We start from the raw sequence: 27,383 nt of genomic DNA, 5'->3' as shown, positions 1-27,383 counted from the left end.
CACGCCTTCATATAGATTATCTCATTTTATCATTATTAAAAAACCCAAATGAATAGATATGATTACTTTTCCCATTTTAAATTGTTGTTGTTGTTGTTGTTAGGTGCCTTCGAGTTAGTTCCAAATCATACTGAGCCTATATACCACAGAATGAAACACTGCCCAGACCTTAGCCGTGCTCACAACCGTTGTTATGCTTGAGCTCATTATTTTAGCCACTGTGTCAATCCATCTCATTGAAGGTTTTCCTCTTTTCTGCTGACCCTGTACTTTAAAAAGCATGATGTCCATCTCCAGGGACTGATCCTTTCTGACGACATGTCCAAAGTATATAAGATGCAGTCTCACCATCCTTGCTTCAAAGGAGCATCCTGGTTGTACTTCTTCCGAGGCAGATTTGTTTGTTCTTTTGGCAGTCCATGGTATATTTGATATTCTTTGCCAATGCTGCAATTCAAAGGTGCCAATTCCTCTTCAGTCTTTCTTATCCTCTGTCCAGGTTTCACATGCATATGATGTGATTGAGAATAAAATGACTTGGGTCAGGCCCACCTTAGTCTTCAAGGTGACATCTTTCTTTTTCAACACTTTAAAGAGGTCCTTTGCAGCAAATTTGCCCAGTGCAAAGCATCTTTTAATTTCTTGACTGCTGCTTCCATGGGTGTTGACTGTGGATCCAAGTAAAATGAAATCCTTGACAACTTCAGTCTTTTCTCTGTTTATCATGATGTTGCTCATTGGTCCAGTTGTGAGGATTTTGTTTTCTTTATGTTGAGGTGTAATCCATACCGAAGGCTGTGGTCTTTGATCTTCATCAGCAAGTTCTTCAAGGCCTCTTCACTTTCAGCAAGCAAGGTTGTGTCATCTGCATGTTACAGGTTGTTAATGAGTCTTCCTCCAATCCTGAAGCTGCGTTTTTTATTCACATAGCCCATCTTGGGTTATTTGCTCAGCATACAGATTGAACAGGTATGGTGAAAGGAAACAACCCTGACACACATGTTTGCTGACTTTAAACCAGGCAGTATCCCCTTGTTATGTCTGCATAACTGCCTCTTGATTTATGTACAGGTTCCTCAAGAGCACAATTAAGTGTTCTGGAATTCCCATTCTTCGCAATGTTATTCATAATTTGTTATGATCCACATAGCCAAATGCCTTGGCATAGTCAATAAAACACAGGAAAACATCCTTCTGGTATTCTTTGCTTTCAGCCAGAATCCATCTGACATCAGCAATGATATCCTTGGTTCCATGTCCTCTTCCGAATCTGGCCTGAATTTCTGGCAGTTCCCTGTCGATATACTGCTGCAGCCGCTTTTGAATGATCTTCGGCAAAATTTTGCTTGTGTGTGATATTAAAGATATTGTTAGGTAATTTCCACATTTGGTTGGGTCATCTTTCTTGGGAATAGGCATAATTATGGATCTCTTCCAGTCGGTTGGCCAGGTAACTGTCTTCCAAATTTCTTGGCATAGATAAGTGAGCACTTCCAGAGCTGCATCTGTTTGTTGAAACATCTCAATTGATAGCCTGTCAATTCCTGGAGCCTTGCTTTTTGCCAATGTCTTCCGTGCAGCTTGGACTTCTTCCTTCACTACCATCGGTTCCTGATCATATGCCACCTCTTGAAATGGTTGAATGTCCACCAATTCTTTCTGGCACAATGACTCTGTGTATTCCTTCCATCTTCTTTTGATGCTTCCTGTGTCATTTAATATTTTCCCCCATAGAATCCTTCACTATTGCAACTCGAGGCTTGAATTTTTTTCTTCAGTTCTTTCAGCTTGAGAAATGCTGAGCATGTTCTTTCCTTTCGGTTTTTTATCTCCAGCTCCTTGCATATGTCATTATAATACTTTATCTTCTCCAGCTACCCTTTGAAATCTTCTGTTCAATTCTTTTGTTTCTCGTTTCTTCCTTTTGCTTTAGCTGCTCGACGTTCAAGAGCAAGTTTCAGTGTCTCTTCTGACATACATTTTGGTCTTTTCTTCCCTTGCCATCTTTTTAACGACTTCTTGCTTTCTTCATGTATGATGTCCTTGACGTCATTCCGCAACTCATCTGGTCTTTGGTCACTAGTGTTCAATGTGTCAAATCTGTTCTTGAGATGGTCTCTAAATTCAGGTGGGTTATACTCAAGGTTGTACTTTGGCTCTCGTCGACTTGCTCTAATTTTCTTCAGTTTCAACTTGAGCTTGCACATGAGCAGTTGATGGTCTGTTCCACAGTAAGCCCCTGGCCTTGTTATGACTGATGATATTGAGCTTTTCCATCATCTCTTTCCACAGATGTAGTAGATTTTGTTCCTGTGTATTCCATCTGGTGAGGTCCATGTGTATAATCACCATTTATGTTGGTGAAAAAAGGTATTTACAATGAAGAAGTTGTTGGTCTTGCAAAATTCTATCATGTGATCTCTGGCATTGTTTCTATCACCAAGGCCATATTTTCCAACTACTGATCCTTTTTTGTTTCCAACTTTCGCGTTCTAATCACCTCTAATTATCAATGCATCCTGATTGCATGTTCAATCAATTTCAGACTGCAGAAGTCGGTAAAAATCTTCTTTGGCCTTAGTGGTTGATGTGTAAATTTGAATAACAGTCACTTTAGCTGGTTTTCCTTCTAGGCATGTGGATATTATCGGTCACTGACAGCACCGTACTTAAAGATAGATCTTGAAATGTTCTTTTTGACAATGAATGCAACACCATTCCTCTTCAAGTTGTCATTCCTAGCAGAGTAGACCATAGGATTGTGCAATTCAAAGTGGCCAATACCAGTCCATTTCAGCTTACTAATGCCTAGGACATCGATTTTATGCATTCCATTTCATTTTTGATGATTCCAATTTTCCTAGATTCATACTTCTTAATTCCAGGTTCCGATTATTAATGGATGTTTGCAGCTCTTTCTTCTTATTTTGAGTTGTGCCACATCAGCAAACGAAAGTCCTGAAAGCTTGACTCCACCCACGTCATTAAGGTCGACTCTACTTTGAGGAGGCAGCTCTTTCTCAGTCATCTTTTGAGTGCCTTTCAACCTGGGGAACTCATCTTCTGAAACTATATCAGACAATGGTTTGCTGCTATTCATAAGGTTTTCACTGGCCAATTCTTTTCAAAAATAGACTGGTGGATCCTTCTTCCTAGTCTGTCAGTCTGGAAACTCGGCTGAAACCTGTTCACCATGGGTGACCCTGCTGGTATCTGAATACCAGTGGCATAGCTTTCAGCATCGCTGCAACACACAAGCCCCCACTGTACAAGAAATTGACAGACACGTGGGATTTAAATTGTTAGAATTATTATTAGAATCCTCATTTTCAACATATTGGGGCTGAGAGAGTATAAGAGGCTTGTCCAAGAGCACAGAGTTAGTAAGTGCTGGTGCCAGGGCTCAGGCCAGTCTTTTGACCCTGAAATCTACCCTCTCCCACTTCACAGAAGCTCTCCAGTGAAACAAATGAGTGGTCTTTCTGACATGCATGGTTTCTATTTGAATTTTCCAAAACATGCCACCCTCTAACAGCAGCACCAATAGAGGGCTGCAGTGGGCAGCTGGCAGTCCTGTTTCCTGCTCACTGCCAATCTACAGAAGGAAATATGTCCATAGGAAAATCAGTTCGACAGCTGTGGGTTTTTTGTTCTGTTTTTTAATATTAATCTGGTGTGGGCAGCTCTCAGCTCTCTACCGTTTGGATGGTCTGAAGGCATGGAATTACACATTATGTTAGGAAAGGGCTGTTTTCTTTTGCTTTCAATTGTACACTGGTAGCATAATCAAAATAATACATTTGCTTCCTCAATCCAGTCCTCTGTATGAATGCCTTTACGGAGTGGCACTTAAACTCTTACATCTGTTCCCTGAGGATCAATACAAGAAATACACATGTGGTGAATATCTTAGCATTTAAAAAAAATTGCTACACAGGGGTATTATCCATTACAGACTTTTTTTTGAAAGGCAAATTCCTCTGAGTATAAACCCAGAAAACAACTGTGCTTTTTTCTAGTAAACATATATTCTCCTTTCTATCCAACAGTGAAAGATCACAATCTTTGTGTTTTCATATGAGTATATTTGTGCTAGCCAGTAGGAAATACAGCACTATGTTTCTCAGGGCTATAGCTTTTCTTAAAAAGTGTTTGAAAAGTTTTCGTATAATATCATTCTTGTCTTATTTCACTACTTGGCTTGTGCCCTTTATTCTGTACCAATATTATTAGTATCGTTGATTAGTTAGTTAATTCTTTCATTAGAAATGAGCACCTACTATGTGCCAAGCACCATGCAGGTACTGGGAAAACAACAATGAACAAGAAAGGCAAGGCACCTGTTTTAGGGGTAGTCTATATTTTGTTAGGGAGCCAGTCAACAAAAAAACATACACATACATACTATATATAATACAAATTGTGATAACTGCAATAAAGGAAATAAAGAACAGAAATGAGAATAGTGTGACTAAAGCATAATGAACTGGGGGAAGTGATAAAAAAAAAAAGAGTTTGGCTATTATCAGGTTTTACAGGCCCTGGGAGGGATTTGAATGTTCCTAAAAAATCTGATTAAATTTTTTATAGATCATTTTGGAGTTAGAAAGGAGCATATAAGAAGATGAAATTGATGGAATTTCTGATATGTGGAGAATGGGTTGGTATAGGGAAAAGTGAAAGCAGGTTAACAATTAGGAGGATATTGCAGTAGAAGGAAAAGATAGTAGTTTGATTACTGTAGCAGCAGTGGAAAGAATGAAGAGATTTCAGATATATTTTGGAGATGTACCCCTCAAAACTCAACGATGGATCAGATGTGGAGCACAAATGAAAGGCTGGAATGGAAAATGAGTCTTAGCCTTTTGGCTGGAGCAGTTGAATAATGATTACATTTTCTGAGAGGAAACAGGGAGAAACATGCTTAGGTTGGACAATCACCAGCTTTATATGGGACACTAAGTTTGTGATATCTATCAGAAATGGAAGTGGAATGTGGAGTTAGGTAGATGAACGTGGAGCTCAAGGGAGGGAGGTAATTTGGAAGATACAAATTTAGGAGCCATCAGCTTTATAATAAATGAGATCATCCAAAGAGGGTGGTTACAGAGAAGAGAAGATGGTCCAGGGCTGAGCCTTGATGAACTTCAAAATTTAGATATTGAGTGGAGGAGAAGTCAACCAAATTCCAAATGAAGCACCGAGGAGGAATACAGTGTGGAATGCTGGAAATCAGAGGTAGAAAATAGAGTATATAAAAAAAAAACAAAAAACTCATTGCTGTCAAGTCGATTCTGACTCATAGTGACCCTATAGTACAGAGAAGAACTGCCCCATAGGGTTTCTAAGGAGTGGCTGGTGGATTTGAACTGCCTACCTTTTGGTTAGGAGTCAAGCTCTTAACCACAAAAGCAGAGAGTATTTCATATGGAAGTGATCAACTCTGTGATATTGTTAAAGGTCAAGGAGGATAAGAAAGATAAGTGTTCACTGGATTTAGAAAGACAGAGATTATTGATGACCTTGAAAAGTGCAGTATTATGGTATGATGAGGACAGAGCCAAATTGAAATACAATAAATTCTGAAATGCACTTTCACTTAAAGAAGGAATACAAAACACACATTCCCTGATATCTCACTAAAGGATGAATAAAACTATTGTTCTTTAATATCACAAAGTTGAAGGCTACAGAAGAGACAAAGGAAACAAAATTTTAGAAGCTGGAAAGCAGAAGGATAAGTGTTAACTGACTCATCAGAACTTAGACAGCTGAATTGTAAGATTAATTTTTACCACATATCTGTCAGTTGTCTTACTTTGGTGGCTAGGGTGTTGCTTTGATGCTGGAAGTTATGCCACCAGTATTCAAATATCTGCAGGATCACCCATGTTGGACAGGTTTCAGCGGAGCTTCCAGACTAAGATAGACTAGGAAGAAAGACCTGGCGGGTCTACTTCTGAAAAAATTAGCCAGTGAAAACCTTATGAATAGCAGTGGGACATAGTCTGATACAGTGATGGAAGATGAGCCCCTCGGGTTGGAAGGCACTCAAACTATGACTGGGGAAGAGCTGTCTCCTAAAAGAAGAGTCAGCCTTAACAACATGGATGGAGTCAAGCTTTCAAGACCTTCATTTGCTGATGTGGCATGACTCAAAATGAGAAGAAACAGCTGCAAACATCCATTAGTAATCAGAACGTGGAATGTACAAAGTATGAATCTAGGAAAATTGGAAGTTGTTCAAAATGAAATAGAACACCTGGAGATCAATATCCTAGGCATTAGTGAGCTGAAATGGGCTGGTATTGGCCATTTTGAATCAAAAAATCATATGGTCTACTATGCTGGGAATGACTAATTGAAGAGGAGTGGTGTCACATTCATCATCAAAAAGACTTTTCAAGGCCTATTTCCACGTACAATACTGTCAGCGATAGGAAAATATGCACACGCCTATAAAAAGTAAGGAAGACTAATTAATATCACTATAATTCAAATTTACCCATGAACCACTAAGGCCAAAGATGAAGAAATTGAAAATTTTTACCAACTTTTGCAGTCTGAAATTAATCGAACATGCAATTTGGATGCATTGATAATTTATGACAATTGGAATCTGGAAGTTGGAAACAAAGAAGAAGAAGGAAAGTAGTTGGAAAATATGGCCTTGGTGATAGAAATGATGCTGGAGATCACATGATAGAGTTTTGTAAGACCCCAGACTTCTTCATTGCAAATACCTTTTTTCACCAACATAAACATCGACTATACACATGGACCTCGCCAGATGGAATACACAGGAATCAAATCAACTGCATCTGTGGAAAGAGATGATGGAGAAGCTCAATATTATCAGTCAGAACAAGGCTAAGGGCTGACTGCAAAAGAGACCATCAGTTGCTCATGTGCAAGTTCAAGTTGAAGAAAATTAGAACAAGTCCACGTGAGCCAAAATATGACCTTGAGTATATTGCACCTAAATTTAGAGATCATCTCAAGAATAGATTTGATGCATTGAACACTAATGACTGAAGACCAGACGAATTGTGGAACGACATCAAGGACATAATACAAGAAGAAAGCAAAAGGTCATTAAAAAGACAGGAAAGGAAGAAAAAACCAAAATGAATGTCAGAAGAGACTCTGAAACTTGCTCCTGAACATACAATAGCTAAAGTGAAAGGAAGAAATGATGAAGCAAAGAGTTGAACAGAAGGTTTCAAAGGGCAACTCAAGAAGACAAAGTATTAAAATGAAATGCACAAAGAGAAGAACACGCTTAATATTTCTCAAGCTGAAAGAACTAAAGAAAAATTTTAAGCCTTGAGTTGCAATATGGAAGGATTCTATGGGGAAAATATTAAATGACGGAGTAAGCATCAAAAGAAGATGGAAGAAATACACAAAGTTGCTGTACCAAAAAGAGTTGACTGATGTTCAACCATTTCAGGAGATAGCATATGATCAAGAACTGATGGTACTGAAGGAAGAAGTTCAAACTGTACTGAAGGTGTTGTCCAAAAATAAGGCTCCAGCAATTGACAGGCTACCAATTGAGAGGTTTCAACAAATGCATGCAGCACTGGAGGCACTCACTCATCTCTGCCAAGAAATTTGGAAGACAGCTAATTGCCCAAGTGACTGGAAGATGTCCATATTTGTGCCTATTCCAAAGAAAGGTGATCCAACAGAATGCGGAAATTATTGAACGATATTATTAATATCACAAATGAGTAAAATTTTGCTGAAGATCATTCAAAAGCCATTGCAACAGACAGGGAACCACCAGGAATTCAAGCTGGATTCAGAAGAGGACATGGCATAAGGGATATCATTACCAATGTCAGATAGATATTGGCTAAGAGCAGCAAATACCAGAAAGATATTTACCTGTGTTTTACAGACTATGCAAAGGCATTCGACTGTGTGGATCATAACAAATTATGGATAACATTGCGAAGAATGGGAATTCCAGAACACTTAATTGTGCTTGTGAGGAACCTGTATGTGGACCAAGATACAATCTTTCCAATAGAACTAGGAGATACTGCATGTCTTAAAGTCAGGAAATGTGTGCATCAAGATGGTATCCTTTCACCATATTTATTCACTCTGTATGCTGAGCAAATAATCTGAGAAGCTGAACTATATGAGGAAGAATGGGGCATCAGGATTGGAGGAAGTCTCATTAAGAACCTGTGATATGCAGATGACACAACCTTGCTTACTGAAAGTGAAGAGAACTTCAAGCGCTTACTGATAAGGATCAGACTACAGCCTTCAGTATGGATTATACCCCAACATAAAAAAAAAGAAAACAAAAATCCTCACAATTGGACCAATAAAGCAACATCGTGATAAATAGAGAAAAGACTGAAGCTGTCAAGGATTTCATTTTACTTGGATCCACAATCAATGCCCATGGAAACAGCAGTCAGGAAATTAAATGACATATTGCATTGGACAAATTTACTGCAAAAGACCTCTTTGAAGTGTTAAAATCAGAGATGTCACTTTAAGGATTAAGGTGCCCCTGACCAAAGCCATAGTGTTTTCAATCACCTCATATGTGTGTGAAAGCTGTACAATGAATTTGGAAGACTGAAAAAAATTGATGCTTCTGAATTATGGTGGTGTTGTCAAAGAATATTGAATATACCATGGACTGCCAGAAGAACAAACGAACTTGTCTTGGAAGTACAGCCAGAATTCTCCTTAGAAGCAAGGAGATTTGTCTCATGTACTTTGGACATGTTATCAGGAGGGACGAGCCCCTGGATAAGGACATCATGCTTGGTAAAGTAGAGGGTCAGCAAAAAAGAGGAAGACCCTCAATGAGATGGATTTACACAGTGGCTGCAACAAGGGGCTCAAGCATAACAACCATTGTGAGTGTGGTGCAGAACCAGGCAGTGTTTCATTCTGTTGTATATAGGGTCACTATGAGTTGGAACTGCCTTGATGGCACCTAACGACAAGAAGATTACTTCGGGAAGAGACCCTATTTGCATGCAGAAAAGACAGTACTCTCTATTTCTGAAAGTGAGGTAAAAATGGGGCTGAAAATAGGAAGATTATTTAAAGTGTTTTTAGGAAGCAGTTTGGCCCCCCAGGTCATTTTGACAGTTTCCAGTGGTCAGATACCTACCTGCCTCTTTCCCACTTCCACAGAAGAAGGGAGGATTATTATCTACAGAAGCTAAATCAGTGACTTCTATGAACAGGAGACCTAGACACAGATGAGGGAGAGGTACAGCACAGAAGGGAATTTTACAAAAGCCTAAGTCAGCGAGATCCTATAGAAACATAAGGTAAGCCACAAATGTGAGCTGCATCTGTAATTTTAAATTTAATCTAGCCACATTTTAAAAAGTAAAAAGAAACCGGTAAAATTAATTTTAATAATATATTTTACTTAGCCTGATATATCCAAAATATTATCATTTTAATATGTAATGGATGTAAAATTATTAATGAGATATATCACATTCTTTTTTTTTTTTAATTAAGTGCTTGAAATAAAGGTGTTTGTTTTTATGTTACAGCACATCTCAGTTTGGACAAGCTACATTTCAAGTGCTCAGAAGCCACAAGTGACTGCTGGCTATAGTACTGGGCAGTGCAGGTCTAGATACTGAATGGTAAGAGGCCTAAACTCCTCCCCCAACCTATCTCCCAAAATCCTAACAGGCAAGTTTATGCCTTTCAGAAAGGAGATTAGATTTTTTTTTTTTTACTATAAAATCTAAATGGTCCAAGAGAACAGATCTAATATGCCAAATATTCATAGATCTCCCAAGGAAACCACCCAGCCAAATCACCCTACAATGAAGGGCAGTTATTGACAACCTCCCTCTACCTCATATAGACTGTCCCATAATAAAAAGTGTCTGATTATTAATAAGAGCGAAGAGGCAGGTCGGGGGCCAAGATGGCGGACTAGGTGGACGCTACCTCGGATCCCTCTTGCAACAAAGACTCGGAAAAACAAGGGAATCGATCACATACATAACAATCTACGAACTTTGAACAACAAGCACAATCTTAGAGACAGAAAACGAACAAATACGGGCAGACAGCGACCGTTTTCAGAACCAGGAGCCAGCGTACCAGGCAGGTGACCTTCGGAGCCCGATCTGGGGCAGAGCCCAGGGGGGCAGACGGCACAGAAGGGGGGCCCACCCCTTCCCCCCCCGAACCCATCCCGGGAGGAAGTCTAGCTGGTTGGCGCGGGCGGCGTAGAGGCGCAGCCGGATGGAGAAGCACCCGGGAGGCAGTGACTGATCTGGGAGTGGGGAGAACAGCTCCCAGCGGGGGAGCCGTCCCGCCGGGAGTTAGGCGAGAAGCAGGCGGGGCGCGAGCGGGGGAGGGGGTCAGCTATATTTCCCTAAAGTGACCCCGGGGCGGGGCCCACACGCTCGTGCGGGAGGACGCACACCCAGTCCGCGCGTGTGGCGCGGCACACCCGTGGGAGAAATCCCCGGAAGTGACTGGTCTCGGAGCGGGGAAAGCAGAGTCCCAGACAGGGAGCCATTCCGCTGGGATTTGGGCGCGTGCGCAGGCGGGGCGTGCACGCGGGCGGGGCGTGAGTGCGGGGTCCATTTTTATTCCCCTGAATTGACCCAGGGGGCAGGCCCACCTGGCCGTGCGGGTGACGCCTACCCAGTTCGCGCGAGAGGTGTGGCGCACTGGAAGGAGAAGACCCCGGGAGGAAGTGACTGGTCCTGGAACGGGAAAGCAGCGTCCCAGCAGGGAAGTCGTCCCGCTGGGATTTGGGCGCGTGCACGGGCGGGGCATGACCGCAGGGCCCAATTATATTCGCCTGAATAGACCCTGGGGGTGGGCCCAACCATTTGTGCGGGAAACGCCCACCCAGTGCGCGCGAGCGGTGCCGCGCACAGGAGGCAGAAGTCCCCGGGAGGAAGTGACTGGTCTCCGAGCAAGGAAAGCAGCGTCATAGCCGGGGACCTGTCCCGCCCGGATTTTGGTGGACAGGGGCGGAGCGTGAACGCGGTGTTCGGCTCTATATTCTGTGGTGCTACACTCCTAGCTCTCTGATCCCTCCCCCACCCTCCCCAGGCAGCCCCATTAACATCCGAATACCTGGAGCCAGAGGGAGAATTCAGATAGGGATCTGACTGCATTTTTTTTTAGCTGACTACCTGGAAAATCTAGTTTCCCAGTGATGGCTCGGAGACAGCAGTCCATATCAAACCACATAAAGAAATAGACCATGACAGCTTCTCCAACCCCCCAAACAAAAGAATCAAAATCTTTCCCAAATGAAGATACAATCCTGGAATTATCAGATACAGAATATAAAAAACTAATTTACAGAATGCTTAAAGATATCACAAATGAAATTAGGATAAATGCAGAAAAAGCCAAGGAACACACTGATAAAACTGTTGAAGAACTCAAAAAGATTATTCAAGAACATAGTGGAAAAATGAACAAGTTGCAAGAATCCATAGAGAGACAGCATGTAGAAATCCAAAAGATTAACAATAAAATTACAGAATTTGACAACGCAATAGAAAGTCAGAGGAGCAGACTCGACCAATTAGAATGTAGACTGGGACTTCTGGACACCAACATAGCTGAAAAAAAATCAGATAAAAGAATTAAAAAAAATGAAGAAACGCTAAGAATCATGTGGGACTCTATCAAGAAGGATAACTTGCGAGTGACTGGAGTCCCAGAACAGGGAGGGGGGACAGAAAACACAGAGAAAATAGTTGAAGAAATCCTGACACAAAACTTCCCTGACATCATGAAAGACGAAAGGATATCTATCCAAGATGCTCATCGAACCCCATTTAAGATTGATCCAAAAAGAAAAACACCAAGACATATTATCATCAAACTTGCCAAAACCAAAGACAAACAGAAAATTTTAAAAGCAGCCAGGGAGAAAAGAAAGGTTTCCTTCAAGGGAGAATCAATAAGAATAAGTTCAGACTACTCAGCAGAAACCATGCAGGCAAGAAGGGAATGGGACGACGTATACAGAGCACTGAATGAGAAAAACTGCCAACCAAGGATCATATATCCAGCAAAACTCTCTCTGAAATATGAAGGAGAAATTAAGATATTTACAGATAAACACAAGTTTAGAGAATTTGCAAAAACTAAACCAAGACTGCAAGAAATGCTAAAGAAGATTGTTTGGCCGGATGACCAATAATATCAGGTACCAGCACAATACAAGGTCACAAAACAGAACGTCCTGATATCAATGCAACTCAAATAGGGAAAGCACAAAAACAATCAAATTAAGACTAATTCTAAAAAATAAATAAATAAACAAAATAATACACATAACAGGAAATCATGGAAATCAATAGGTAAACGATCACAATAATCAAAAAGAGGGACTAAATATAGGAGGCATTGAACTGCTAGATGGAGAGTGATACGAGGCGATATAGAAGGATACAAGTTAGGTTTTTACTTAGAAAAATAGGGGTAAATAAAAAGGTAACTACAAAAAGGAATAACAATTCCATAACTCAAGAAAAAAGCCAAGAAAAACGTAACGACTCGATAAACACATAGTTAAACATTATGAAAATGAGGATCTCACAAGCTACTAAGAAAAACGTCTCAGCACAAAAAAGCATGTGGAAAAATGAAATGGACAACAACACACATGAAAAGGCATCAAAATGACAGCACTAAAAACTTATTTATCTATAATTATGCTGAATGTAAATGGACTAAATGCACCAATAAAGAGACAGAGAGTCACGGACTGGATAAAGAAACACGATCCATCTATATGCTGCCTACAAGAGACACACCTTAGACTTAGAGACACAAACAAACTAAAACTCAAAGGATGGAAAAAAATATATCAAGCAAACAATAAGCAAAAAAGAAGAGGAGTAGCAATATTAATTTCTGACAAAATAGACTTTAGACTTAAATCCACCACAAAGGATAAAGAAGGACACTATATAATGATAAAAGGGACAATTCATCAGGAAGACATAACCATATTAAATATTTACGCACCTAATGACAGGGCTGCAAGATACATAAATCAAATTTTAACAGAATTGAAAAGTGAGATAGACACCTCCACAATTATAGTAGGAGACTTCAACACACCACTTTCAGAGAAGGACAGGACATCCAGTAAGAAGCTCAGTAGAGACATGGAAGACCTACTTACAACAATCAACCAACTTGACCTCATTGACTTATACAGAACTCTCCACCCAACTGCTGCAAAATATACTTTTTTTTCTAGTGCACATGGAACATTCTCTAGAATAGACCACATATTAGGTCATAAAACAAATCTTTCCAGAATCCAAAACATCGAAATATTACAAAGCATTTTCTCAGACCACAAGGCAATGAAGCTAGAAATCAATAACAGAAAAACTAGGGAAAAGAAATCAAATACTTGGAAAATGAACAATACCCTCCTGAAAAAAGACTGGGTTATAGAAGACATCAAGGAGGGAATAAGGAAATTCTTAGAAAGCAACGAGAATGAAAATACTTCCTATCAAAACCTCTGGGACACAGCAAAAGCAGTGCTTAGAGGCCAATTTATATCGATAAATGCACACATACAAAAAGAAGAAAGAGCCAAATTCAGAGAACTGTCCCGACAACTTGAACAAATAGAAAGTGAGCAACAAAAGAACGCATCAGGCACCAGAAGAAAACAAATAATAAAAATTAGAGCTGAACTAAATGAATTAGACAATAGAAAAACAGTTGAAAGAATTAACAAAGCCAAAAGCTGGTTCTTTGAAAAAATTAACAAAATTGATAAACCATTGGCTAGACTGACTAAAGAAAAACAGGAAAGGAAACAAATAACCTGAATAAGAAATGAGAAGGACCACATCACAACAGAACCAAATGAAATTAAAAGAATCATATCAGATTACTACATAAAATTGTACTCTAACAAATTTGAAAACCTAGAAGAAATGGATAAATTCTTGAAACAATACTAACTACCTAAACTAACACATTCAGAAGTAGAACAACTAAATAGACCCATAACAAAAAAAGAGATTGAAACGGTAATCAAAAAACTTCCAACAAAAAAAAGTCCTGGCCCAGACGGCTTCACTGCAGAGTTCTACCAAACCTTCAGAGAAGACTTAACACCATTACTATTGAAGGTATTTCAAAACATAGAAAAACACGGAATACTACCCAACTCATTCTATGAAGCTACCATCTCCCTGATACCAAAACCAGGTAAAGACATTACAAAAAAAGAAAATTTTAGACCTATGTCCCTCATGAACATAGATGCAAAAATCCTCAACAAAATTCTAGCCAATAGAATCCAACAACACATCAAAAAAATAATACACCCTGATCAAGTGGGATTTATACCAGGTATGCAAGGCTGGTTTAATATCAGAAAAACCATTAATGTAATCCATCACATAAATAAAACAAAAGATAAAAACCACATGATCTTATCAATAGATGCAGAAAAGGCATTTGACAAAGTTCAACACCCATTTATGATAAAAACTCTTACCAAAATAGGAATTGAAGGAAAATTCCTCAACATAATAAAGGGCATCTATGCAAAGCCAATAGCCAATATCACTCTAAATGGAGAGAACCTGAAAGCATTTCCCTTGAGAACGGGAACCAGACAAGGATGCCCTTTATCACCGCTCTTATTCAACATCGTACTTGAAGTCCTAGCCAGGGCAATTAGGCTAGACAAAGAAATAAAGGGTATCCAGATTGGTAAGGAGGAAGTAAAGCTATCACTATTTGCAGATGACACGATCGTATACGTGGAAAACCCTAAGGAATCCTCCAGAAAACTACTGAAACTAATAGAAGAGTTTGGAAGAGTCTCAGGATATAAAATAAACATACAAAAATCACTTGGATTCCTCTACATCAACAAAAAGAACACCGAAGAGGAATTAACCAAATCAATACCATTCACAGTAGCCCCTAAGAAGATAAAATACTTAGGAATAAATCTTACCAAGGATGTAAAAGACCTATACAAAGAAAACTATAAAACTCTGCTACAAGAAATTCAAAAGGACATACTTAAGTGGAAAAACATACCCTGCTCATGGATAGGAAGACTTAACATAGTAAAAATGTCTATTCTACCAAAAGCCATTTATACATATAACGCACTTCCAATCCAAATACCAATGTCATACTTTAAGGGGTTAGAGAAACAAATCACTAATTTCATATGGAAAGGAAAGAACCCCCGGATAAGCAAAACATTACTGAAAAAGAAGAAGAAAGTGGGAGGCCTCACCCTACCTGATTTCAGAACCTATTATATAGCTACAGTAGTCAAAACAGCCTGGTACTGGTACAACAACAGGCACATAGACCAATGGAACAGAATTGAGAACCCAGATATAAATCCATCCACGTATGAGCAGCTGATATTTGACAAAGGACCAGTGTCAGTCAATTGGGGAAATAATAGTCTTTTTAACAAATGGTGCTGGCATACCTGGATATCCATTTGCAAAAGAATGAAACAGGACCCATACCTCACACCATGCACAAAAACTAACTCCAAGTGGATCAAAGACCTAAACATAAAGACTAAAACGATGAAGATCATGGAAGAAAAAATAGCATCTACCCTAGGAGCCCTAATACAGGGCATAAACAGAATACAAAACATTACCAAAAATGATGAAGAGAAACCAGATAACTGGGAGCTCCTAAAAATCAAACACCTATGCTCATCTAAAGACTTCACCAAAAGAGTAAAAAGACCACCTACAGACTGGGAAAGAATATTCAGCTATGACATCTCCGACCAGCGCCTGATCTCTAAAATCTACATGATTCTGTCAAAACTCAACCACAAAAAGACAAACAACCCAATCAAGAAGTGGGCAAAGGATATGAACACACATTTCACTAAGGAAGATATTCAGGCAGCCAACAGATACATGAGAAAATGCTCTCGATCATTAGCCATTAGAGAAATGCAAATTAAAACTACGATGAGATTCCATCTCACACCAACTAGACTGGCATTAATCCAAAAAACACAAAATAATTAATGTTGGAGAGGCTGCGGAGAGATTGGAACACTCATACACTTGTGGTGGGATTGTAAAATGGTACAACCACTTTGGAAATCCATCTGGCGTTATCTTAAACAGTTAGAAATAGAACTACCATACAACCCAGAAATCCCACTCCTCGGAATATACCCTAAAGATACAAGAGCCTTCACACAAACAGATATATGCACACCCATGTTTATTGCAGCTCTGTTTACAATAGCAAAAAGCTGGAAGCAACCAAGATGTCCGTCAACGGACGAATGGGTAAATAAATTGTGGTATATTCACACAATGGAATACTAAGCATCGATAAAGAACAGTGACGAATCTCTGAAACATTTCATAACATGGAGGAATCTGGAAGGCATTATGCTGAGCAAAATGAGTCAGTTGCAAAAGGACAAATGTTGTATAAGACCACTATTATAAGATCTTGAGAAATAGAAAAAACGGAGAAGAACACATACTTATGTGGTTACAAAGGGGGGGGGAGGGAGGGAGGGAGAGGGCTTTTTATTGATCAATCTGTAGATAAGAACTGCTTTGGGTGAAGGGAAGGACAACACTCAATACAAGGAAGGTCAGCCTAATTGGACTGGATTAAAAGCAAAGAGGTTTCCGGGCTAAAATGAAAGCTTCAAAGGTCAGCGGAGCAGGGGCTGGGGTCTGGGGAACTTGGTTTGAGGGGACTTCTAAGTCAACGGGCAAAATAATTCTATTATGAAAACATTCTGCATCCCACTTTGAATTGTGGCGCCTGGGGTCCTAAATGCCAACAAGCGGCCATCTAAGATACATCAATTGGTCTCAACCCACCTGGAGCAAAGGCAAAGGAAGAACACCAAGGTCACACGACAACTAAGAACCCAAGAGACAGAAAGGACCACATGAACCAGAGACCTACATTAGCCTGAGACCAGAAGAACTAGTTGGTGCCCGGCCACAATCGATGTCTGCCCTGTCAGGGAGCACAACAGACAACTCCTGAGGGAGCAGGAGACCAATGGGATACAGACCCCAAATTCTCATTAAAAGACCACACCTAATGGTATGATTGCGACGAGAGGAATCCCAGAGACAATGCTCCCCAGAACTTCTGATGGCACAGGACAGGAACCATCTCCGAAGACAAATCATCAGGCATGAAAAGGACTGGTCAGTGGGGGGGAGAGAGATGCTGATGAAGAGTGAGCTAATTAAATCAGCTGGACACGGGAGAATGTGTTGGCAACTCTTGACTGGAGGGGGGATGGGAAGATAGAGAGAGAGGGAAGAAGGCAAAATTGGCACGAAACGAGAGACTGTGGGGGCTGACTCAATAGGGGGAGAGCAAGTGGGAGAAGGGAGTAAGATGTATGTAAACCTACATGTGACAGACTGATTGGAATGGTAAATGTTCACTTGAAGCTTAATAAAAAAAAAAAAAAGAGCAAAGAGGCAAATATCATCAGACATTAGACTCTAACATGGAAAATGGAGACCCACAAAATCAAGCAGAAAAAAGAAAAAAAGAAACCTGGAGGAAAAATAGACAATTCAGGAAGAAGACATCTTCCAAGGACTGATATTTTTATAGAGATAAGAGAAGATAGTGCATCCATGAACAGAACGATACAAATAGATAATTTAGAATTATAAAAATGACTTTTTGTTTTCATTAGGTGCCATCAAGTCAATTTTTAACTCATAGCAACCCCATGTGACAGAGTAGAACTGCTCGATAAGGTTTTCCAGGCTGTAGTCTTTACAGGAGCAGATCACCAGGGCTTTCCACCATGGAGTGACTGGGTGGGTTTGAGCCGCCAACTTTTCAGTTAGCAGCCAAATACTTAACCATTGCCTCATCAGGGCTCCTTAAAAAGGACTCTGGGAAATTAAAATGATGATAGAAACAAAAAGCTCAATGGAAAGATTGGATGACAAAGCTCAGCAATATTCCCAGAATAAAAAGACAAAGTGATAAAAAAAAAAAAAAGGAGGGAAAAGATAAGGCAATTAGAGGCTTAATCAGGGGGTCTAACATCAGAATCACAAGAGTTCCAGGAAAAAAGAACGGAGAAAATAGAGGCAAGAAAATTCTCAAAGAAATGATTGTAGAAATGGAGGGACACGAGTTTCTAGATTGAGAGTGCTCTCCAGGAACAAACACAGAAATAAAACCACACCAAGGCACATCAACAGGAAATCCAGAGCACTGGAACAAAGAGAAGATCTTAAAATCTTCCAGAGTGAAGAAGGAAAAAAAACTCAAACAACTGATTAAGAATTATAATTTTATTGCTTTTTCACAAGGACAACCCTAGAAGCTAGAAAAGTACTGAGGAATGTCATCAAAATTTTGAGGAAAAATTATTTTTAACTTAGAATTTTACAAAAAGCCAAACTGTCAGTCAAATGTAAAGGTAGAATTAAGATGGTTTCAAAAAGGCAATGTTTCAAAAATTTGCCTGCCATGTACCTAATTCAGGAAGCTACTGGAAGTGATGCTTCTCTAAAAAGAGGGAGTAATCCAAGAAAGAAGAAAACATGGGATTCAGGAAACAAGGTATTTAACTGGAATGAGAGCTGAAAGGTGTGGCCAGGATGATGGTAACCGGAAATCCCAGTACCACAGCTGTACAGCAGGTCTAGAGAGCAAGCAGGAAGGAGTTCAGAGCATTGGGGAGAGATACTGCTAAGAGAATAAAATTGACAGAATACTTGTTAGGTTTGACTGTATTAAGAGAAGGTTTACTCTATGGTAGAGAATTTGGGGACTAATTCCTGAAAAATGCATAGCAAACTAAACAAAAGAAAAAAAAAGGCAATTATTAATTCCCGGGAAAACAAAAAATGGTGTCAAAAAAGAAATGAGAATTACAGAATATTAGATAGTTCAGCTGTGAATACCATTTATATCATTGTAATAAAGTAAATATTGAACATTTAACCAGAAATTACGTTGTGATTAACAATGACAGAGAAAGGTAAGAAGTGCTTGTGTGAGTGCAGGTGCGTGTGTGGTTGGTTAGGGATGGGCAGAGCTAACTGTCTTTTTTTTTTTTAATTAACTTTTATTGAGCTTCAAGTGAACGTTTACAAATCAAGTCAGACTATCACATGTAAGTTTATATACACCTTACTCTGTACTCCCACTTGCTCTCCCCCTAATGAGTCAGCCCTTTCAGTCTCTCCTTTCGTGACAATTTTGCCAGCTTCCAACTCTCTCTATCCTCCCATCCCCCCTCCAGACAGGAGATGCCAAAACAGTCTCAAGTGTCCCCCTGATACAAATAGCTCACTCTTCATCAGCATCTCTCTCCTACCCATTGTCCAGTCCCTTTCATGTCTGATGAGTTGTCTTCGGGAATGGTTCCTGTCCTGGGTCAACAGAAGGTTTGGGGACCATGACCGCCGGGATTCCTCTAGTCTCAGTCAGACCACTAAGTATGGTCTTTTTGTGAGAATTTGGGGTCTGCATCCCACTGATCTCCTGCTCCCTCAGGGGTTCTCTGTTGTGCTCCCTGTCAGGGCAGTCATCAGTTGTGGCCGGGCACCAACTAGTTCTTCTGGTCTCAGGATGATGTAGATCTCTGGTTCATGTGGCCCTTTCTGTCTCTTGGGCTCTTAGTTATCGTGTGACCTTGGTGTTCTTCATTCTCCTTTGATCCAGGTGGGTTGAGACCCATTGATGCATCTTAGATGGCCGCTTGTTAGCTTTTAAGACCCCAGACGCCACATTTCAAAGTGGGATGCAGAATGTTCTCGTAATAGAATTATTTTGCCAGTGACTTAGAAGCCCCCTTAAACCATGGTCCCCAAAACCCCGCCCTTGCTCCACTGACCTTTGAAGCATTCAGTTTATCCTGGAAACTTCTTTGCTTTTGGTCCAGTCCAGTTGAGCTGACCTTCCATGTATTGAGTATTGTCCTTCCCTTCACCTAAAGCAGTTCTTATCTACTAATTAATCAGTAAAAAACCCTCTCTCTCCCTCCCTCCCTCCCCCCCTCGTAACCACAAAAATATGTGTTCTTCTCAGTTTATACTATTTCGCAAGATCTTATAATAGTGGTCTTATACAATATTTGTCCTTTTGCCTCTGACTAATTTCGCTCAGCATAATGCCCTCCAGGTTCCTCTATGTTATGAAATGTTTCACAGATTCGTCACTGTTCTTTATCGATGCGTAGTATTCCATTGTGTGAATATACCACAATTTATTTAACCATTCATCCATTGATGGACACTTTGGTTGCTTCCAGCTTTTTGCTATTGTAAACAGAGCTGCAATAAACATGGGTGTGCCTATATCTGTTCGTGTGAAGGCTCTTATTTCTCTAGGGTATATCCCGAGGAGTGGGATTTCTGGGTTGTATGGTAGTTCTATTTCTAACTGTTTAAGATAATGCCAGATAGATTTCCAAACTGGTTGTACCATTTTACATTCCCACCAGCAGTGTATAAGAGTTCCAATCTCTCCGCAGCCTCTCCAACATTTATTATTTTGTGTTTTTTGGATTAATGCCAGCCTTGTTGGAGTGAGATGGAATCTTATCGTAGTTTTAATTTGCATTTCTCTAATGGCTAATGATCGAGAACATTTTCTCATGTGTCTGTTAGCTGCCTGAATATCTTCTTTAGTGAAGTGTGTGTTCATATCCTTTGCCCACTTCTTGATTGGGTTGTTTGTCTTTTTGTGGTTGAGTTTTGACAGAATCATGTAGATTTTAGAGATCAGGCGCTGGTCAGAGATGTCATAGCTGAAAATTCTTTCCCAGTCTGTAGGTGGTCTTTTTACTCTTTTGGTGAAGTCTTTAGATGAGCATAGGTGTTTGATTTTTAGGAGCTCCCAGTTATCTGGTTTCTCTTCATCATTTTTGGTAATATTTTGTATTCTGTTTATGCCTTGTATTAGGGCTCCTAAGGTTGTCCCTATTTTTTCTTCCATGATCTTTATCGTTTTAGTCTTTATGTTTAGGTCTTTGATCCACTTGGAGTTAGTTTTTGTGCATGGTGTGAGGTATGGGTCCTGTTTCAGTTTTTTGCAATGGATATCCAGTCATGCCAGTACCATTTGTTAAAAAGACTATCTTTTCCCCAATTAACTGACACTGGGCCTTTGTCAAATATCAGCTGCTCATATGTGGATGGATTTATATCTGGGTTCTCAATTCTGTTCCATTGGTCTATGTGCCTGTTGTTGTACCAGTACCAGGCTGTTTTGACTACTGTGGCTGTATAATAGTTTCTAAAATCAGGAAGAGTGAGGCCTCCCACTTTCTTCTTCTTTTTCAGTAATGCTTTGCTTATCCGAGGCTTCTTTCCCTTCCATATGAAGTTGGTGATTTGTTTCTCCATCACCTTAAAAAATGACATTGGAATTTGGATTGGAAGTGCATTGTATGTATCGATGGCTTTTGGTAGAACAGACATTTTTACTATGTTAAGTCTTCCTATCCATGAGCAAGGTATGTTTTTCCACTTAAGTATGTCCTTTTTAATTTCTTGTAGTAGTGCTTTGTAGTTTTCTTTGTATAGGTCTTTTACATCTTTGGTAAGATTTATTCCTAAGTATTTTATCTTCTTAGGGGCTACTGTGAATGGTATTGATTTGGTGATTTCCTCTTCGATGTTCTTTTTGTTGATGTAGAGGAATCCAAGTCTAACTGTCTTTTAAAGTAAAAGACAAGTAATAATCATGCCCAGAACTAAAACTAAAACTTAACAAACTGTACTTTGTTATTTAGTGACAAAAGAGTTAAGTGTCAGAAGAAACAGGCAAATGCTTTTAAGACTTTTGCCTCTAGGAATTGAGGCACGGTAAGGCAGGGGGACTACTGTTTTTCATAATAAGACTCTTTGTAGAACTTTCTGGCTTTTAAAATATGTCTATATAAAACTTCAATAAAAATAAAATTCAGATTAAAGGGAGAAAACAAAAACAGTATAGATTTTTTGCATAAAACCCCAAACAATAAAAGGAGTTCATTTTAGGATTACTCGTTATTTTGCCTAGTGGTTAACAGCACACACTCTGGGGCCAGTTTCCTGGTTTCACATTCTGACTCTGCCACTTGCCAACCATGCGACACTGGGCAAAAATTATTATTGGTTTAGGTGCCTCAGTTTACTACTACTTAAGTAGTTTCTACTTCATAGGGATATTGTGAGCTAGTAATACATGTTGAACACAGCTTAGAACATGGCAAGTACTCAGTAAGTGTAGCTATCATAGCTACCATTAACCTGTTAATAGCATCAGAAAACATTTGGAAAAGAAGTGAAAACTGAGTAGGACTGACAGGCAATATGGGAAAAAAAGAAGTTGCTTCTCATTAATGTCTCACTTTTTTTCTAGAAAATATGTGCAACAGTTATGTATATTTCTCTTAAGAGGTTTTATAAAAACATCCTTTTGAAAAGTATGTTTTAAACTATTTGGCGCTTCCCTGGGAGTGCCTAGCACAACCTGGGAATAAATTCATTTTATACCTGAAGTAAATGGGAATATTGATCTGAACTAGATCTGAGAGAATAACCTAGAAGTGAACTGTTCTAAATCACCCCATGACTCCCCAGACCCATCCGACCGTCTCGAGACGAGTCACAGTCCATAAATACCTGAAGCAGTACTTTTGGTTTAAAATGTTCAGTGAAACTCCAGTCCATTAGACTGCGCTGCTGCGTTTTCTTTATGTCCTCTAAATTTGCTTCCACTGTCATCTTCTTAGGTTTCTAAGAAATTGAAGAAACACAATTTCAGCTTAATTTAAGTCCAAATGGAGCCTTTTGGACTCCACCAACTCACCAGCATGCACTCCATCTAATTGGGGAAATCTGCATATGTATAAAATCCATATGGCAACATTTTAGGAGAACTGCTGCCAGAAAGAGTATGCCTTTGACTTTTTTTTTTTTTATGGGCAACATAATCTAAATATTTTTATTGTTAGGTTATACTCTTCTGAGTCCTGTTAGCAATTATAGGCAGGTTTTCTGAACTCGCTTCAAGACAGCATTAGTTGTACATGGCTGTATGGTCAGCAGGTGTTTGTGAAGATGCCAAGCCACACTGTCTAGAGAGAAGCGTGGAGTTTGGAAGTTTTGCTTGAGCTGGCTAGTAAAATTAACCCCTTTCTCTCCAGCTGGAACCAGTCTGGGGAAGCCTGAATAATCTCTCTCCCCTACCATCAGCATTGTTCTCTAAGCATCTCCTTTAGCGTGTATTTCTCACTCTGGGCCATGGTTTTCTCAGATCATCTTACTTGTCATCTACACTTTAAAGAAAATCATTCCTTACCTTTTCAAGAGAATCAGCCATCGTAACTGCTTCATCTTTGATCTCACTGTCCGTAGTCTGCTCTGTAAATCAAAAACACCAACATCCAACTGTGTTCGGGCTTTGTTCTTGCCTTGGTCAGTGCTGTGCCTTTTTGTTGCCCATATGATCTATGTTTCCGTGTTGAAAAGGCAATTCCTGAAAGGCATGTTTCATGCCTCCAAAGCGGGTGTTTGTGTCAATAATCTTAAATAAGTTTCTACCTACAAAAGTTTCACTGAATTCTCCGAAAAGAACCCAGCTTGCTATATTGAATTTATATCATAGCAGGGATTCTGTCTTCAGACTGTATCACTCTCTCTGGACAATGTAGCTTTACACATTGGAAATATGGACTGCTTAGTATGCACCCTTTGTCTTGTCATGCCGGCAGACCATAACAAAGTCTTTTCAAATTTTTGTGGTCCTGTCTGGTGGGTGACAGTGGGGGGTGTGTACAGAAAGAAAAACTACCAGATAAATGCACCTCCTCTTAGAAAATGATACTAATTCTTCATCCTGCAGAGCCCTTCTTTCATTCACTAATCCTTTATTAACCTAAAAACCACCTATTGAGCATCTGCAGTTTTATAGATGGCATTTAACAAAAACTGGTTTAAATGAACAAATGAAGGGGTAACTGGACTCTAAGGCACCATACAACGGACCTAGATAAGTCACGCACATCTGCTTTCCGTGTGACCAATGACTATACCTATACAATGGCTGGGACTGCAATATCATCCTTGGCTGTGGAGCAAATAACCATGTGAATGAGCAGGGGGGAACAAATTCATGCTATTTGTGTCTGCACCACCATGCTTTAGTAATTCCTAAAATTAATAAGTGTTGCACAGAAAGAGTTCCATGAAAAGTAAGTTTAACATGAACCAACAGATATCTTTACTCTGAATATCTCAGAACAAGTAACATGCTTTTGCGATTGTGAATCTTTAACAGAGGAAAGGATAAAGTTTATAACATTTTCCAAATTTGAGCAAAGAAAGAGAGTGAGGATGGTGAGTCCTGTAGGAACACATTTGTGAGACTGCTGAATAATTGAGCCAACCTGACTTCTCATCACTATTAGAATAATAGCAAAGTCCTAACCATGTCCTGGAAACCCTGGTGGCATAGTGGCTAAGTGCTACGGCTGCTAAACAAAGGGTTGGCAGTTTGAATCTGCCAGGAAACAACTCTATGGGGCAGTTCTACTCTGTCCTATAGGGTCGCTATGAGTCGGAATTGACTCGACGGCACTGGGTTCTGGGTAACCATGTCCTACAAAGTCACATATAAGATGACCCTGGCTGATTTTCCAAATGCATCTTCTTTCACTCTCTCCCTTGCTCACTCCACTTCTGACCCACTGGCTTGCTTGTGCCTGGGGGCTTTTGCACTTGCTCCCTCTGTCTGGCATGCTTCGTCCCTAGGCAGTCACCTGTTTCAAATCTTTACTTCATTCAGAGTGTTGCTCAAATGTCACTTTGAGAATCGTCTGACTCTTATGCTGCTTTATTTTTAATCACAGCATTTGTCAGTGACTGATACTGTTTATTTGTTTATGGTCTGTCTCTCTCTCCCAGCCCCCAAATGTAAATTCCTTGAAAAAGGGAACTTCGTCTTATTTTCCTCACTGTATTCTGAGCACCCAGCACGTGGTAGGAACTAGTACCTTTTTTTTTTTTTTTTTTAACATCTTACATACATCTTATATTGAAACTGGAAACGAATAAGAGCCATGTAGAGTCAGAATATGGAAGAGAACCTACAACAAAAGCTTATTTGGGGGTAAGAATAAGATTTAACTTCTCATTCTGTGATAGAGAACCATACTGGGACTTCTAGAGGGAGTACTTAATTATGCCTACCAAGGACAGACCAATGTTTATCTTTCTTTTAGGAACATAGCTACTTAGATTTTCGCTTCTAGTTCCATCTTGTGTTGGTCTGGTGAAGGTGACATCGTGAATGCTCCATTTTGATTTAGAGGAAAACTATAAAGCCAATTAAGTTCAGTATTTATAAAAATACATCCACTAAAGAGAAAACTCAGGCCAACTATAATGCTAAATAGACCGTGATATCCCATGTGTCCTCGAAGCAATTGATACAAAATCTGTGGAATAAAAATTACTCTATTCTGTGGTCTGCCAGATTTCCGGGAGATTTGATATTCCCTCCTGTGTCTAAGGATCTAAAAGAGAAAGTCTCCAGTTTAGAAAATAATGTTTTAAAAATTGTTCATCAATTATTTTGTCAAAGGAAAGAGTATTCTAAAGCTAATCTGAGTCCTTTATTTAATAGTGTGGTAAAAATCAAAAAATTTTTTTTCTTTCTGATTTCTGCCTTCACCCACATAATCCTTTGACAGTGTGATTCAGTAGTTTTTGACACATCTGGAAAGGGATGCTTTCTCATCCCTTTGAAAAACAGCTTTCCTAATCTGTTTTACTTTAGAGATAACAAGATCCCTCTGCAAAGCAGTTACTTTATTAAAAAAACACCCAACAAGCATAAAGGGCACATCTAAACCTATAGCCTCACGGTTATCAACTCTCAGGTTTTTCATAAATATCCAATAGGCCCTGTCAAGTTCAAAAACAGACTCAGATGGAAATCCAGAGTTTGGTTAAGAAAAGCACAAATATTCAGCCCTTCATGTCCAGGAACAGGTTTTATATGTATTTGATGCTAACACGGTTGTGTAGGAGATACATGAACAATTTCTGCTTTGTTTAAAGATATCTAAAGTGGCTGCTCTTGCAGTAAGTGTGACTTAGAGTTGGGGTGGGGGCAGGAAGCAAGATCAACAATAAACAAATACATAACTCCCACACACACAATAGCCACAGTGACACACAGAGGCTCAGCTGCCCTCATCTATTAAAAAGTAGAGGGAGGCCAACGTGCACCCTGTGGGATCCCTTACAGGTCCCAGGTGCAGCTCTCAAGGCCACACAGCTTCTAGAATACACTCTCCATTTTAAGATTTTTAGTCCTGACAATTGAGGGAGTTGCTACAATTATCTACTTTCCACCAGGATCCAGAATGCAAATTTACGTGGTTTGACCACCAGGTGGCAAGAGTTGCCTGAGGAAAACTACATACCAGCTGCTTTAAAGAAAAATAAAATAGAAAAGCTCAGGTCTTATATCTCTCCTGGCTTATTCTGGCTCCATATTACCATATTACCTGTATTACTGACTTATTTGTTAAACATCTATATTCCCATAGGATATACTAATGCCGTAACACCTAAGGTTTGGCTTAATTTTGTGAGCTAGGCTAACGAGTACTGCGGGCAGAGAAATGGGGAATCTATCCTATGGGGAAGGAAGAAAGGAAAACTCAAAAGAAAAAAATGAGGATAAGAATCAAAGAAGAGACTACAAATATGCTAGACCATCAGATACATCACTAGGAATTTTTGGAACTGAGGAAGCCACAAGACACAGTGAGGAAGCATTGGTTTGGAGTTACATAGCCCTACTTGTATCTTGTTGAAAAATTTACTTAACCTCTCTGGATCTTGGTTTCCTGGTTTGTAGAACTGAAACGACAGTGTCTTTCTCATAGGCTTGATGCTTATATAAACTACTAGTTTTATATATACATAAAATACCTTGGCATAGTGCTTGGAATAGAAAAACAAACCAAACCCATTGTTGTCCAGTCGATTCTGACTCATAATGACCTTATAGGATAGCATAGAGCTGCCCCATAGGGTTTCCAAGGAACAGCTGGTGGATTCAAACTGCCAACATTTTGGTTAGCAGCTGAGCTCTTAACCACTGTGCCACCACGGTCCTGCTTACTTGCCCACTGGTAGAGCCAATAAGTGAGGGTGAGGGAGACAAAGGGGGGAAGGAGATAACATTTATTTAATATTGCCCTGTATTAAATGTTATCTCCTCCCCTCTTCTGTCTCCCTTACCCTCACTTATTGACTCTTCCAATGGGCAAGCCACTCTGCCCTAATTCCACTCCACTGCACTACTTACTTCCTCTTCCAATCTCATCTAGA

General features: G+C 39.7%; 1 protein-coding gene across 2 annotated transcripts in view; it reads right to left on the bottom strand.

The window, feature by feature from the left end:
* Window positions 1-27,383, bottom strand: part of SPAG17 (sperm associated antigen 17) — a 259,459-nt gene that overhangs the window by 104,749 nt on the left and 127,327 nt on the right. For both annotated transcript variants that reach the window (XM_064282366.1, XM_003409619.4), the window contains exons 16-17: window positions 23,338-23,399; window positions 22,659-22,772 (exon numbers count right to left, since the gene is read on the bottom strand). In XM_064282366.1, the coding sequence (XP_064138436.1) occupies window positions 22,659-22,772; window positions 23,338-23,399 (176 nt within the window). The remainder of the gene's footprint in view (window positions 1-22,658; window positions 22,773-23,337; window positions 23,400-27,383) is intronic.

This window comes from Loxodonta africana, chromosome 3 (assembly GCF_030014295.1).
Source record: "Loxodonta africana isolate mLoxAfr1 chromosome 3, mLoxAfr1.hap2, whole genome shotgun sequence".
Lineage (NCBI taxonomy): Eukaryota > Metazoa > Chordata > Mammalia > Proboscidea > Elephantidae > Loxodonta > Loxodonta africana.
The sequence above is the reverse complement of the archived record's forward strand: the minus strand, read 5'-3'. Positions and strand labels throughout refer to the sequence as shown.